Source organism: Planococcus citri, chromosome 2 (assembly GCF_950023065.1).
Source record: "Planococcus citri chromosome 2, ihPlaCitr1.1, whole genome shotgun sequence".
Lineage (NCBI taxonomy): Eukaryota > Metazoa > Arthropoda > Insecta > Hemiptera > Pseudococcidae > Planococcus > Planococcus citri.
The window spans coordinates 21,978,203-21,994,237 of record NC_088678.1 but is presented as its reverse complement, the minus strand read 5'-3'; the positions used below and the strand labels follow the sequence as shown (position 1 = coordinate 21,994,237).

Here is a 16,035-nt window from a genome sequence, read left to right as displayed (position 1 = left end):
TTTGGGGGAAAAATATGAAATTTTGGCTGATGGTTTATTTCTGTATGCTGTTTTCAATATACCTAGTTTTATGCAGTTCGAAAATGTTTTAAAAAATTCTCGTGTTTTCCATAAGGAAACTTTATGTAACGGTTATCAAAAAATTCAAGTTGTAGGGTTCTATAAGTTTTTAGTTTTGCAAAATTTTCATTTTTTTTTTTTTTTTTTTTTTGTAAGAAGTTTACTTTAGACAAAAAATGGAAAATTACACTTGGCTTTTCTGACTCATTTCAAAAGTGGCCTTCAAAACGCGATGGTAGGTATAAATAGCTGGAATAATATGATCATTGATTATCAAAATAGAAAAATTTCAAAGTTGGAACATGCATAGATTATACTGTAAACTTCAATACATTGTACGTTTTAATTTTCAATTTTTTTTTTTTTTTTTTTTTTAAATAAAAATTTGAACTCTTCAAAATATTTCTCACTAGTAAGCTAAGCTACTAAAACTTCGTGATTGTCGATACAGCTGATAAAAGGCTTAGTTCTGTTATATGTCACAAAGAGTTATTTAATCCATTCGAATTAAAATTAAAAACCCTCTTAACTAAATTGATTTAAGCTACTGTACAAACAAACGCTTTATCGCAATAATTGTTTCAATTTCAATTCGAAGAATAGATTGCTAATTGTATGTAGCCTACCAAATATATTTTTTTTGTTTGTTTTATACAACCCTCGCAGTCATCTGTTGAAATTTGACGGACCATTTGGCACTTCCCCAGTTAACATGAATATGTGAGGTTTTAATCAACTCAACAGTTGAACCGGTTTGTAGGTTTGTTTCTCGAAGCATGGAGTGCTCGAATGGAAATGATTCGAGATGGCATGACATACCAAATACCAAAATACACACATAAGCATAAACAAGCGTGCATCACACTTTTTTCCTTCGTATATCGAAGTTAGTAGTTAGATACACAGTTTACACATACGAGTTACAGCGAAGTTGTTAATGATCGCGTACGTTGTTTAAGCGCCGATCGCCGGTTCACCATAATATTTTTTCTTTGTGAATACTTAGCTTAAATTGTGTTTTTTTTTTGTCATTCGTAGTGTTTTATAATTTGATATTTTCGCGTTGTTGGTGTTGATTGTGTGAGCCTTTGAAATTCGTTTCTAAGAGGAGAAGTACTACCTGACTTGATACTGTGGTCGAACGTATATTCTTTATCGAGTGTTGGACATCAAGGTGAGTTATTTCAAGATCAGAATCGTTACTTATTTGAGTTATTGTTTGGTTTGTTGAGTTTATTCAATCGACAATTTTCTTAAATTTTTTGCATTAAATTTAAATTATTGAGTAAATGGAGAAATATCCTAACATCTCACATTGAATGACCACGTATAGGTAATGTGTTTTATGGTGTTGATGAAAACATGTTTTGTTGGAATATGAGACTCTTATTAACCGATATCATTTTTAGAAACAGGTCTTTTGAGAGATCATTTTTTTATTTTGTTTAGGTAGCTAGAGGTACCTTTAAATTTTTGAGGAATAAAATGAAATGAAATGAAAGAGGACATTTAACTTTGAATTTGAATCAAATCAACAAGTTACATTCAATATACCTACCTACCTAAGTATATAAAGTTGATCTTTGAACTCAGAAATATGATTTTTGGATCAGCATGTAAAATTTATGCTTAAGATCAACGTACTCTCAGAAATAAAGTACCTAAATAATATTTCTTAAATTATGTAAATCGAGCGAGTGAGTTTTTTCTGTTGTGAAAATGGTAAACTTTCAACGTCGTCGAGCTACCTGAACTTGTAGTATATTAGCTAGTGACCAGTCAAGGTTATTTCACACCTGTCTGTACAGCGCAATGTACTTATTCATAAATATTAGTATTTTCCCAAGCCCACGTAAATACTAAATACTGTGGGTAATTTTCAGCGTTGGAAGAAGGCGAATTTTTTTAAAACGTTTTTGTTCTTTGGTTTTGTTCTTCGTTTTCAACTTGCGTTCTTGTTCTTGTTTTTATTTCTTTCATTATAGCTTCATGGCTTTTATTCGTTGTTTTCGTTCTTGTTCTTTAAAAACGAAGAACTAAGTTCTTCGCAGTTTTGTTCTTATGGTCTTGTTCCGATCTTTCACTTTCAAGCATATTCTTGTTGCAAAAAAAAAAAAAAAAAAAAAAAAAATTGAAAAATTTTTAATTGCAAACTTTATTCTGCAATTTTAAGCGTATAGGAAGATGAATTATTGATCGAATATTTTTCAGCTTATCTTTGAGTAGAATTATTATAATTCGTCGTCGTAATATTTATCTTTTTGGCTCAACTACAGATTTGATAATTACCTATGTAAGTACCCAACTAAATGAAATTACGAGTTATATAACGTGAATTATTTAGTTATAAATATTGAAAAACCGAAGTATAAATTTCCGATAGAAAGGTACTTGTACATCGCAGGCAAATGGTATCTAAATCTATGTATTTTGTCATTCTATTAGGAGCAAAAAGTACGAGTAAAACTGTGACAATTTGTGGTTTAATGTGTTTACTCATGCGGTAAAATAGACCAGTCGTTCTTCTTCTTCTTCTCCGGTTACATACCATTCAACAGTATGTGTCTAAATTACTATAACGTATACTGGTGTAGGATATAGAACCTAAAATGCACGTGCGTTGTATGTATTCATTACCAAGGTCGCTAGAATAGTATCGCATTATAAGCCTACATTGCCTACTGATACAAATTAGAACTCTAGTATAGTTTCCATTATTCCATTACCCTACTATTGACTTCTGTTGATCTTTATTTCTAATCTAACACGATGAGTTGATGACATCATTTTAATTAGGAGACTACAAAGTACAAAAACTAGTACGAACATTAATAATAATAAGTACATGGGCAAGTTTTACATGAATAGGTACGAGTATCAGGGTGTCCTAAATTGATATTTCGGTTCGGATTGGTTATTATTACTCATTTATGTAAAAACTAAAAAGCAGAATACCTACTTGAAAAGAAAAAGAAAATTATTCTCTTTGTGTATGGATAAAAAATTCTGTTCGACCGCGTAAAGTTATGTCTTTATGACGCATTGTAAGTTTTTAATTATTCGGTAATTCGGCAAAAACCAAATGACAAAGAATCATGGCACCCACAGACGTGTGACGTAACGTGGGTAAGTCTCGTAAGTACAAATAGGTAGGTAGGTATTAAGTAGACTATTTAAAGACTTCGCGTCAGATTTCACGATCATACTGTGGCTGAATTTTATTGCTATTCGTTAGATCTTCATTCTTTATGTAATCAATCAATACGTATTGACCAAAAGTGTGTGGTTTGGTTTTTTTTGGAAAATTTTTTATGAGATTTGGCTGCAGATAAGAGGTTTTTTTTTACATTAGTGAAGTAACTCAATGCTGTGAGTTTAAATTTAACTGTTGTATTGCTGTCCTATTCTGTCTGAATACATATAGTACCGTTAGGTACAAATAAAACTCATCCTTTTACTTTTATACGTTTTCAAATTCAATTCCAAGAATCTCATAGATACCTGCTTAGTGTTTAGATATATAAGTTGTAGATATTCATGTTTGATGATGATAACCTTGTGTCTCAAATTTACAGCAATGGAGCAGAAAATATCTCCCTGAAAATGCATCGTAATAAATTGTACCTATAGGTACTCTTCTTCACTTTTAAATTACTTATATTATCAACTCATAGACAATAAGGAAACCTATCAGCGTTTTTGCCCATGTCAGCTTTATCGAACAGGTGTTTCATATTGGTGTATTGACCCACAGCAGTGATAACAATTTCTTTCGTTTATTTCGTCGCAAAGTAAAAGTTCAACGACATTAAGTACATAATTACCTTAACTGTCCATTTTATAAATTTAGGCCAGTTTTGTAAGTCAAAATTTCGAGTGCTAAAGTGTCTTTTTCGATTTTTGGTGAATTTTTGAAAATCAAATTCAGGCCAAGAATGAGGGGAAAAATCAAAATTTTACCAAATTGACCAAGAAAGCTGAAATTTGGGATATACTCTATTTTCGACCTGCCAAATTGATTGGAAACTGTTTCCAACCGTTTTGAGCAGTTCTGGAGCCTCTAGCACTTTTTGAAACTCGAAATTCTCACAAAATTTCATCAAAATGGAGTTGAAAAGCAGAAATTAATTCTGAAAACTAATTTCAATACGCTGTGAAGTCAACTGCAGGTAAATTTCAAGTTGTTTAGGGGCCTCCTGCAATTTTTTGAAAGTTACTGGAGCCTCCAGTGAATTTTTGAAACTAATAAATTTCCTGAAATTTCATCAAAATGAAGATGGAAAGCTGAAATTAACTTTGCACTCCAATTTTAACACCCTCTGAAGACGACTACTGGTGGGTTCAAGTAATTTTGTAGCCTCCAGTGACTTTTAGAAAGGTTTCATGGCGTTCTTAGGAGAATTGAAATTTCGAAAAAGTAGCTGGAAGCTTCAAAACCACTTGAAACCACCATGTTGTATTGAAATTAGTTTTCAGAATTAATTTCGGCTTCCTAGCTACCTACATTTTTGATGAAATTTTGGGGAAATTTTAAGTTTCAAAAATCTACGGGAGGCTCCAGTAATTTTCCATAAATGGCTGGAGGCTCCAAAACGACTTGAAATTCACCTGCAGTCGACTTCATAGCGTATTGAAATTAGTTTGCAGGATTAATTTCGGATTTCCAACTCCATTCGATGAAATTTTGTGTGAATTTCGAGCTTCAAAATTCTCCTGGAGGCTCCAAAACGACTTGAAATTCACTTGCAGTTGACTTCATAGCGAATTGAAATTAGTTTTCAGAATTAATTTCGGCTTTCCAACTCCATTTGATGAAATTTTATTTTGTTGGAATTTCGAGTTTCAAAAATGTGCTGGAGGCTCCAGAACTGCTCAACACGGTTTGAAACAGTTTCCAATCGATTTGGCATGTCGAAAATAGGGTATACAACAAATTTCAGCTTTCTTAGTCTATTTGGTAAAATTTTGATTGTTTTCCTCATTTTTGGCCTGAATTTGATTTTCAAAAATTCACCAAAAAACGAAAAAGGCACTTTAGCACTTGAAATGTTGACAGGTGATAAATTTTTTCGTGCTCTGTCGATCTACCTTTGAACGGCTTGAAATTTTTTATGCTAGTCCTATGTTGGAACGCAAAATCTGCGATTTCGGCTGACCTGCCAATCAAAATGGCCGCCATTTTGTAAGTAGGGTCACTTTTTTTTTAGAACAAGGGCTAGAAATTTTCTTTTGGACTCTCCCTTTAAGAAAAAAGTTGTCCCGGAGGATCGGCAGGGGGGTGCAAGTGATCCTTATGCGGGCTCCCCGACTAGCTCCCAATACAAAAAAATTAAGATCCTTAATTGATTTGAATTATCCAAAATAGTTCAAAAATACATACATTTACGAAGAAATTAAATATATGTAGGCAATGTAGGTAAGAGATATGATAGGAAAAAGAATGTTTTTTTTAAATCGCATTTAAATAACGACAATCACATTTATAGAGCTCATTTTAGCGTAAGCATGAATATTGCTATTTTTTCAAAAAAAAAAAAAAAAACTCAAAATAGGTCCCCAATGTGCGATTGGGCTGCTACAACTCTAAGAATCTCTTTCCTAGGTCATACATATTTCAACTATTGGTGTTTTTTAATGAGTGAAAAAAATACCTCACTTTTTAGGCATTATAAATGAAGAAAAAAAAACAACAAATCCCAAAATTTGTGATTAGGTAGGTAGTTACAAATCTGTGAATATTTTTTCAATATTTGACATAAGTAAAAGGAAAAAAATATATGTACCTTACTTTTGAGCCCAATTTTTATTTATTTATTTTTTCAAAAAAGTTCGAGATGAAACCTTAAAATGTGCGATTCGGCAGCCTCGACTCTGAAAATCGTATTCCTCAGACTTATTTTGGCTATCAACTCATATTGAGAACCACTTTGGAGTTTTGACAAGAGCATTATGAAAAAATGCATTAGGTATTTAGGCCAAATTTTTTCAAAAAAAGTTCTGAAATCTCGAAATGTGGAAATGTGTGATTGGATAGCTACAATTCTGAGAATATTTTTTCTGGTTGAGTTACCTACTAACCGATGTACTTTTCAACTACTAATCCATTTTGAGAGTTGCATTCGACGAATGCTAGAGACTTGTACCTACATAATATTATTTAGTGCCACATTTTTTTTCGAAAAAATAAATATGTACCTGAATAAATAAAAATGTTTTAAAATCTTGAAATGTGTTGTACTGGGTACCTAGCTGCAACTTTGGGAATGTTTTTTTCATGGTCATAAATTCTAAATACCTGCGTGTTTTGAGAGTACTTTGTATTTCAAACGTAAAAGTAAAAAAATGTATTTTTGGGCCCAATTTTTTCGAAAAAATACCGGCGTTTTTAGACTTGAGAGCCATTTTCAACAGTGCTAAAAAAAATGTATTTTTGAGTCACATTAAAAAAAAAAAAGTTTTAAAATCTTCAAGTACGTGGTTGAGCAAGGAAAATGTTTTTTTTTTTTTTTGCCAAAATATTTTTACAGGAGTAAAAAAAAGTATTTTAAAGTCACAATGAAAAATGTTTTTTTTTTCAAATAATTTCCTAAAATCTCAAAATGTATCAATGTTTTGATGTCTATTTTTCAAATGAACGAGAGAAAAGTGTCCTTAGGTATATTGTTCGACGTTACATAGGTAAGATTTAAAAAAAAAACTGTTTGGTCTCCTGTGATTTTTTCGAGAGCTACGTTATGAAAAAAAAAACGTAGAATCGGTGACTTGAATGACTGAGAGATTTCCTTGTATGCAGTTTTTTTCTTGTAATGTTTTTTTTTTTTTTTTTTTTTTTTGAGTGCGAGTGCCTTCAACATTCCTCAAATGCGTTTTTTTGTCTTCATTATTGTGAGAAGTCGAAATTTCAATTCATTTTTTTATATTAGATTTCCCGATGGTCTTTTACTATTACTACATTTTTAAAAAAAATGTTTACAAATTATAAAAACACATAGAGTAAAAAGGAACGCGATGCTGATATAATTAATTTCAAGATACGACACTTTTAATTTTTTTTCACTGTTTCAAGCTGATAAAATAAAATAATTATAATATGAGTAACTGTGACTTCCGGGATTGCAAAAATTCACTGTCAGGTCAACTCAATAATGCCGAGCAACGTACCGAACTGAAATAAATTCCAAAGATGAACTTGACCTTTGGGTTTTATAGAGTACCTATATTTATTTCTAAAAAATACCAAATCCTACGTACGTAGATTGTCATTTTTCATTTTTTTCAATACATAAGTATAGGTATTCCCCATTACTCGACGTAGAAACGTGCCCAAAATTTACGTCATTTTTGCAGCAGTGTGAAATTGAAACGAATTTAACCGATTCATCCTAAAGTTTTTCTGACACTCGCCTCTGTGTTTCTTTAATTCTTTCCAAGTATGAGCTGCCTACACACTTGGTGCGTGTGCGGAAGCGGTTCCTATGTATTTAACATCGCTCTTGTTTTCATTATCTATTATACGAGCAGATTGCTAGACAACGACCAATAATTTACCAATGTTATTAGGAGGCATTAACGGGTTGAAAATTTCAAATAGGTACTTATTTAATGTACTACCTATGTCTGCCAACGTACAGTTATACCTATTTATACACTTGAACAGGGTTCAGCTCGAGGTGTTTCGAATTCAATGAAAATTTTGGTAACTCAAATTATAGCGACGACGTGGGTGTTCCTCATCGTGTTGTATTTAGTTTGTGTTCAAAAAACCATATGTACTTTTAAATAAGCTCATAAACGAATTCGAATTACAAACATTTTTTCACTGGTTTGAAAATATATAGATCTGGGATGAAAAATATCACACATAAATAGTATGTTGTCGATAAATGTTAATGTTATTCCTCACAGTTCCTGTGCTTTATCTGTTAAAAATCATCAAACTGCGGTCTCTCGTTTCCTATCTTGATTATCTGAACTGCAATAAGTAAAGAATCTATAATGGAATAAGGTTCGTTGAAAGATGACCATTCTTATTGAGAATTTGCATCAAGAATTCACGATCTTTACCTCCAGACCTACCTACCGGTCTTGCTATTGCAATTTCTTGGAAGAAAGGAAGTCGTGGAAGTATTTCCATTTACGTGTTTGTAAATTGTTACGTATACCTACATTTCGATGCATCGTTTATTGTGACACACATTTTTGTTTTATTTTGATTCGTATAATGATAGCAAATTAAACCAGCTATACGTACTTATTTTTCAAGAATGTTTTAATTATCTAATTAAGTACCTAAATCGAGAGACAAAGGCTTGGTAATTCGATTCACAGGTGTTTGTTGAGAGGCGAGAATTTCGAAAACGAAATACCTAATGTGTTGTTATTCTGTATTAGTCACATGCTCAGTCGAGTCGATTTTGTTGTACGAACACGAGTAAGATTGTTTATCCGCGTTTAAACATAGTTTTAGAATGTTTTCGAGTTGAAAATAGATTTTTTTATTTCATCGTCGAACCGACGTAGTCGTTTTTTAAACGTTTCGGCAGTCGTATTTTAGAAAGTGAAACTGCCCAACGTGTTTAAAAAATATCGAACCATTTTACTCAATTTTTTTTTCAATTACGTAATATTTTGATAATTTTTCTGTGCCCAGAATATGGAGTCGCCAAGGGACGGAGATGTGCCATTATCGACAGTTGTATCCACAACGAATCCTACCTCGAATAACAGCAATGACAAACAAACCACTACAACCGCCACCAATTACCATGAAAACGAGAAAGATGCGAATGATATGTTGATTCCAGCCATGATCCCAAATACCGGCGGCGGCCAAGTATGATATCCTAGTGTTTTTTTGTTACAAAAATGGTAATTTTTTTCTTCCTACAACGGTTGTGTTATTTAGACCGAATAATATTTGTATAGATACCCGAAGAAGTCAATGTTTATAGAAATAAAAAAACTCTCACGCAGGGGTTAATGGATATCGCCTTGTTTTCCGCTAACGCCAATCAATTGAGATATATTTTCGAACACGGATCTACATCACAAGCGTATTTTTATATCGCTGCGAGTTTAATTATCATCAGTTTAGTGTTACAAGTAAGTTTAAAATTTTCGTAGAAGAGTTGTTTAGAGTTATTTAATCTATAAATCGAGTCATTTTTTCACAGGTTGGAGTAGGCCTTTTGCTATTAATGAGCACGCAGTACAATATCAGCGTCGAATGCCAAAGAGAAATGGCTTATAAATATGGTAACTACGTAGTAATGGGTATATTTTTAATTACGGTCGTTAATATATTCATCGCAGCATTTGGTGGTCCAGCGGTGCTACCGACGGCAGTTCAGTGATATTCTTAGTCATTAATGATGAAGCCAGTCCGGTAACAATTGGCTTTCATTTCAGTATTTGTGGCAATTTAATTCGGTACTTAGTTTATTGTTCGATTGATTCGGTAATGTCTTGTAATTTTTCTTGTTCGTGTTCTAATTCGAAACCTATGTAAACATTCGATTAATAAGACTACGAAACGGATATGTTTTTAAATGCATTTCAATAAGTATTGTATTTCTTTTTTCTCATATTTTTTTTTTTATAATTATACTTATTTTTATATCGAGGCGATAAATACATAATTTTTGTGTAGTTTTTTCGTTATCATTATTATTATTGGCTTCATTTTTGTTACCCTGTTTCGTAACAATTTTTATGAAAATCACACGTAAAACAAAAAAAAAATAGGAAAGTAAAGCGGAAAGTTGTTATCAAAGATATGTAAGAAAATGGCCAAACAAAAAAAAATGCGAAAAGATGAAACACAGTAGACTTTCGTCGTTAATCCGAGTAAAATAGTACATTCGTCTACCGCAGATTAAAAAAAACAATTAAATACTTACAATAAGGTAATAATTGATACAATATTTCAAAACCGATAACAACCTTGTAGTTAACAAATTTACAATTCGAAACAAATATGGAGGGCAATCTATTTATTATTGGTTCAATAACTCCCAAGCATCGTCTTCGGCTGTTCTCTGCTTGGTTTTCGATTCCTTGATTCGAACAGGTTCGTATTGCAAGAAATCGTCTACCTGTTGCTTGGATGGTTTATTCCATTCGGCGTTCTTTTTACTTTTAGCAGCACCGAACTCTTGCTCTAAATCGGCTGCGCTTCTGTGAAAAGTAAAATCATTAGTGATTTTAGTGGTGGACCGGCCTATGATGTTAACTGGCGATCGCCAGGGGCCCCGAGACACCAAGGGGCACCCAGAGCCATGTCTTAACCAAAAAAAGATGATGATTTCACTTTCTCTAACATAATTTTTTGACAGCTTCTGCCCTTTTAATCAGGGGGACCTGCATAAAGATCAATTTCACCCCCTGCCGATCCTCCGGGACAACTTTTTTCTTAAAGGGAGAGTCCTAAGGAATATTTCTAGCTCTTGTCCTCAAAAAAAAAAGTGGCCTTACTTACAAAATGGCGGCCATTCTGATTGGCAGGTCAACCGAAATCGCAGATTTTGCGTTCCAACGAACCGTACAAAGGTAGATCGAAAGAGCAGGCAAAAATGCATCACCAGTTAGAATTTCAAGTGGTGAAGTGCCTTTTTCGATTTTTGACGAATTTTCAAAAATCAAATTTTGGCCAAAATGTGAGAAAAAAATCAAAATTTTATCAAATTGACCTAGAAAGCTGAAATTTGGAATATACCCAATTTTCAACTTACCATATCGATTGGAAATGATTTCAAACCGTTTTGAGCAGTTCTGGAGCCTCCAGCAGATTTTTGAAACTCGAAATTCTTACAAAATTTCATCAAAGGGAGGTGGAAAGCCGAAATTAATTCTGAAAAATAATTTCAATACCCTATGAAGTTGACTGCAGGTAAATTTCAAGTCATTTTGGAGCCTCCAGCGACTTTTTGAAAATTACTGGAACCTCCAGTAGATTTTTGAAACTACAATTTCACCAAATGAGGTTGGCAAGCCGAAATTTACTCTGAAAACTAATTCCAATACAATATAAAGTCGACTGCATGTTGTTTTCAAGTAGTTATGAAGCTTACAGCTACTTTTTAGAAATTTTTAATTCTTTTAAAGACGCCATAAAACCTTTTAAAAATTCACTGGAGGCTCCAAAATTACACGAACCCGCCTGAAGTCGTCTTCAGAGGGTGTTTAAATTGGAGTGCATCGTTAATTTCAGCTCATTTGATAAAATTTATGGGAAATTTCAAGTTTCAAAAATTTACTGGAGACTACAGTAATTTTCAAAAAATCGCTGGAGGCTCCAAAACGACTTGAAATTAGTTTTCAGAATTAATTTGGGCTTTCCAACTCCATTTGATGAAATTTTGTGGGAATTTCGAGTTTCAAAAATCTACTGGAGGCTCCAGTAATTTTCAAAAAATCAATGGAGGCTCCAAAACGACTTGAAATTTACCTGCAGTCAACTTAATAGCGTATTGAAATTAGTTTTCAGAATTAATTTCGGCTTTCCAACTCCATTTGATGAAATTTTGTAAGAATTTCGAGTTTCAAAAATCTGCTGGAGGCTCCAGTACTGCTCAACACTGTTTGAACCAGTTTCCGATCAATTTGGCAGGTCAAAAATAGGGTATATCCCAAATTTCAGCTTTCCAGGTCAATTTGGTAAGATTTTGATTTTTTTCTCACATTTTGGCCAAAATTTGATTTTTGAAAATTCACCAAAAATCGAAAAACGCACTTCAGCACTTGGAATTTTGACAGGTGATAAATTTTTGCCTGCTCTTTCGATCTATCTTTGTTCGGTTCAAAAAATGGTATGCTAGTCCTATGTTGGAACGCAAAATCTACGATTTCGGCTAACCTGCCATTCAAAATGGCCGCCATTTTGTAAGTAGGGCCACTTTGTTTTTGAGGAGAAGGTCTAGAGATGCTCCTTAGGACTCCCCCTTTAAGAAAAAAGTTATTCCGAAGGATCGGCAGGGAGTGCAATTGATCTTCATGCGTCCCCGACTATTTTCTTTTATTTAAAAATCTAAATTTTCAATTTTAGTGCATTCAAATTCTAAAATTGTGTGGTCAAAAAAATGAATCATCAGTCACCACAAAAAGCATTGTTTTTTACCTCTCAAAATACAAATTTTTGAAATTTTCTCCCCTCACTTCACGTGGGCCTCTGACGTTTTTTTTTCAAATTGAAATCGAACTTTTATAAAAATATATCAGGTAGGTATTCAAATTTCATGAAATAATGTTCTAACCAAAAAAAAAAAACACGTTTCATCTCAAAAAACGTTATTTTTCTACTTACAGAAACTAGCTTTTGCTCTCACTCCGCTCTGGACCTGTTTGCCTTTTATTTTCAAACTTGAAATTTTTAAAAAACAGTCATTCAAATTCTACAATTTTGAGCTAAAAAAAAGAACAAATTTTTCAAAAACTTTGTTTTTTCACCTCTCTAAATAATAATTTTTAAAAGCTTTTGCCCTCGCTTTCCTTGGGTCAATTTTTATCTCTTCTCTAAATGAAAAAAAATCCATTTTTGAAATTTCCAGAAATTCGAAAGGAAGCCCAAATGCAAATTTTAATTGACAAAATTGTCATTTCATCTTTTATTTCACTTTAAAAACTGGGTACCTATTTTTTTCTTATGGCTAATTTTTCGTCCACCCCCCTCCCCCCTCAAAAAATCACCTTTTTGCTATATTGAATACAAAGACAAAAGCAAAAATCAATCGCACAACTTCTTGGGAAAAAACAGAACAAGAAAGATTCTGAAGAGGGGAAGGGGGAGAGGAAAATTTTTGGGGGCCCATTCAGTGCATCCGCCAGGGGCCCCAAACCGACCCAATCCGCCACTGAGTGATTTCGATGATTACGATACAGAAATTAGCGAGATTTAATTACCTATGAGAACGGTTCGGTTCAACGTATAAGTTTGATTTTTCAGGTACGGTAGAAGGTTTAGATTTGTAATCTAAATCGTCGTCGAAGTTATAATCGTTGAACTTATTCGATTCGGATTTTTCGGTAGGTGTTTGCGGTTCGTTTTGAACCGCTGGAATGCCCATATTTGTGCCGGATATTTCTTGAAAACCTCTTCTACCGATTTCACCAACCTGTTGATTAGTTACCAATCAAGTATACGTGACGATGAAACCGAGGAAAATGAAATTAAGAGCAATATTTACTTTATCGGTGACAGTAACGCTCAATTCGGATACTTTTTTCGATGCAATTTCGCTGAATTTCAAAGCATTTTCGGTCGCTTTCGAGGCAATTTTGGAAGCAGATACGGAAAATAATGACCATCCCTGAAAATTATCGGATATGAGGTTGGCGATATTCTGACGAAATAATAACGAGTGTTTTATTATACTTACGGCCGTCAACGATGAAACTGCATTATCGAGCAGTAAAGTTGGATTGGGCCTTAATGCAGTGTTATCTGACGGTGTAACAGTGTTACCGAAACCGGTATACCTTCCACCTTGACTCGGTGGTAAATTTCTGTAAAATATTGAAATGTTTCAAACATACTAAAGTCATAATTTAGTATAACGATATGAAAAAAAAATTGATAAAAATAGTTACTCGGGTCTAGAAGCATTCTCCATTTGTACTCTATCGAAGAAGGCCTCTTTTGCGGCGGAAATATCACTATTTTGGTAACTATTATAAGTCGGGGAGTATGCATCAGAATTAGAAGTTGAGTTTTCTCTGGCCATAGCACGATTTTGGTTGGATTTCTTTTTCACTTCTTTTTTGCGCGCGATTTCCGAACTGTAAAAAATTAATGGGTCGTAATTTTTTTTCAAAAACTGGGGTCAACTTTGCCGGAAGATTGATTACCTATCTTCGGATTTCGGGGTACTTTTACTGTCTCCAGCTGACGGCGTCCATTCTTCGCCTCGAGCTAAGGTTGCAATCTGTAATTATAATCAGAGTTTCGTTAACAAATTTTTATTTGAAAAATGATCGCTTGTATCCGGTGCACGTACCTTATCTCTGTACAGGGCGGCGGCTCTTGAACTGTATCGTTTTTGAATGGGAGCAGTTTCATCCCAGTCATCTTGCGAGTCGAAAAACTCTCTGGCTCGTCGATTTCCACCGACCTACAGAAACAAACATATACATTTCAGTTTTCAAGTCCAACTGTCAGAGGTTCTACTTTCAACAATACAGTTCAAAAATCACATGTTATATTACCTTCATTTTCTCCAACTCGAGATCTTTCCATTTGTCCATGGTAATGGAACGAACAAATGATAAATGAACACCAAGTCCTCGATGCTTGCCCGAGCATTCTAAGCAGATCCATATACCATAGGTGACGGAAGCCCATTGCGGATTATGGGCACCGCATTCGAAACATTTCTACAAAAAAAAAAGTATGTTAAAGAGAAAGTTCAATAAGGATTTAAGAAACTACGATAAAGATATAAATAATGACCGGAAATTGCTCTCAATATTTTAGACAGATTGAAGAGAATATATAAATATTAAAAACAGGATAGAAATACGAAAAGTAACAATTATTAAACAATAAATTATGATATTGATAAAAAATTACCGAGTTATCATATTTGGGCATTAATTCGTGTAAAACTCGACGGGTACGTGGACTTGCCATTGTGCTTCACTGTCTTGACTTGATTCAGTTTAAACAAATTAGCTAAATCATGTTTAAAATTAAATAATTAAAATAATTACTTATAATCGACGCTTATAATAAAAAATTAAAATTAAAGAGAAAATGACACGATTTCGATTAAAAAAAAAAATAAAACACGACAGGTTGGAAAAAAAATCAGTGTTGCCGTATGAGAAAATTTTAAATTATTGATGTGAAAAGCGCTATCTTTAGCATTAATTTGTGACTAACAAGTAGAATAAAATTTTTTTTTAAAAAAAAGTTCGAATCGCAAAGTTTGTTGATTATTACAACACAGGCTGAGGCATTTAAAATTTTCATTTAGCAGCCATTTAAAAATTTTTTCAAGTGCCCCTCTTTCCAGCAAAAAAATAAAAATCGTAACGTAAAGACCTTGGGTTGGGCATGGGTTTGTCCCATTTCTCATGGGAGTCATGGCCCATGGGGCTGATGGAGCATGCAAAATATGAAAAAAATTGATGACCCAGGACCCTTCGTGCAAATTTTTTTTTCCTAATTTGGCAATTGGCATGGAATGACTCAGCAGCAGCAGATTTTCAAAACTTGAAATTTTTAGAAAATTTCTCCAAATAAAATTGGTAAGCCAATTTACTCTGAACCTTAATTTTCAATTGCAACACGTTGAGTCAACGGGTTCAAGTTGGTTCAAGTCGTACTTGAATTTGAGCCTCATAGCGACTTTTTGGAAATTCCAGTTTTTTAAAAAAAAAATTAAGAAACACACAAGCGTTGGAAAAATGATGCGTAATCAATCAGTCAAGAGAGTCACTAAGAAAAAACCAATCTCGAGCATACGTGCTGAATTTGATTAGGACTAGTTTTATGGCGTTTTTTGAAAAACTGGAATTCCCAAAAATATCGCAAAAGGCTCTTGATACCACTTCCAGTCAACCCAGGATGTTAAAATCAAGGTGCAGAGTGGATTTCAGATTTTATAAACTTCGTTTGGTGAAATTTTGTGGAAATTTCTAGTTACAAAAATCTGCTTTAAGCTCCAGAACTACTCAATTTTTGGCAAGTTTGCTTTCAAATGTTTCTTAGAAAGTCCCCTATAAAAAAAAGTAGTCCCAGAGGATAGACCGGGGGGGAGGGGGTTGCAATTATTCCTATTGTCATATGCTAAACGACAACTACCGAAGTACCGATTAATAAAACAACTGATTTTTTTCACATAGGTAGGTAATAATGCCAATTTAATGACATTTTACGTATTATAAAAAATTTGCAAAAAACAAAAAAATACAAGGAGCAAGGACATATTTTATTTTTGGGGTAGGGGATGGAGTCTGAAAACTGTCAATTTTTAAAAT

General features: G+C 33.4%; 2 protein-coding genes across 3 annotated transcripts; one reads left to right on the top strand and one right to left on the bottom strand.

Annotated features, from left to right (window-relative positions):
- The first annotated feature begins 884 nt into the window (after positions 1-884).
- On the top strand, positions 885-9,708 carry LOC135835022 (ninjurin-A-like). 2 transcript variants are annotated; one of them, XM_065349072.1, is made up of 4 exons: positions 885-1,234; positions 8,711-8,893; positions 8,986-9,162; positions 9,234-9,708. In XM_065349072.1, the coding sequence occupies exons 2-4, from the start codon at positions 8,714-8,716 to the stop codon at positions 9,411-9,413; spliced, it is 537 nt and encodes a 178-aa protein (XP_065205144.1). In that variant the 5' UTR covers positions 885-1,234; positions 8,711-8,713; the 3' UTR covers positions 9,414-9,708. The 2 variants fall into 2 exon arrangements, with proteins under 2 accessions (XP_065205144.1, XP_065205143.1); XM_065349071.1 differs by lacking the exon at positions 885-1,234 and adding an exon at positions 8,441-8,491.
- ArfGAP1 (ADP-ribosylation factor GTPase-activating protein 1) lies at positions 9,610-14,834 on the bottom strand. The gene is made up of 9 exons (XM_065349070.1): positions 14,624-14,834; positions 14,260-14,427; positions 14,052-14,165; positions 13,903-13,979; positions 13,645-13,833; positions 13,434-13,560; positions 13,242-13,364; positions 12,958-13,169; positions 9,610-10,236 (listed from the first exon to the last, which is right to left on the bottom strand). Exons 1-9 carry the CDS (start codon positions 14,681-14,683, stop codon positions 10,056-10,058), a joined length of 1,251 nt encoding a protein of 416 aa, XP_065205142.1. The 5' UTR covers positions 14,684-14,834; the 3' UTR covers positions 9,610-10,055.
- Between the last annotated feature and the right edge of the window lie 1,201 nt (positions 14,835-16,035).

Excerpts from the sequence above, each read along its gene's own strand:
- LOC135835022 (XM_065349071.1), top strand. The coding sequence starts at position 8,456 with ATGCTCAGTCGAGTCGATTTTGTTGTACGAACACGA. Across the intron at positions 8,894-8,985 it reads CAAATACCGGCGGCGGCCAA|ATACCCGAAGAAGTCAATGT; the intron begins GTATGATATCCT and ends ATATTTGTATAG. Across the intron at positions 9,163-9,233 it reads TCATCAGTTTAGTGTTACAA|GTTGGAGTAGGCCTTTTGCT; the intron begins GTAAGTTTAAAA and ends ATTTTTTCACAG.
- ArfGAP1 (XM_065349070.1), bottom strand. The coding sequence starts at position 14,683 with ATGGCAAGTCCACGTACCCGTCGAGTTTTACACGAATTAATGCCCAAA. Across the intron at positions 13,980-14,051 it reads CCGCCCTGTACAGAGATAAG|ATTGCAACCTTAGCTCGAGG; the intron begins GTACGTGCACCG and ends TTATAATTACAG. Across the intron at positions 10,237-12,957 it reads GAACCGAACCGTTCTCATAG|AAGCGCAGCCGATTTAGAGC; the intron begins GTAATTAAATCT and ends TACTTTTCACAG.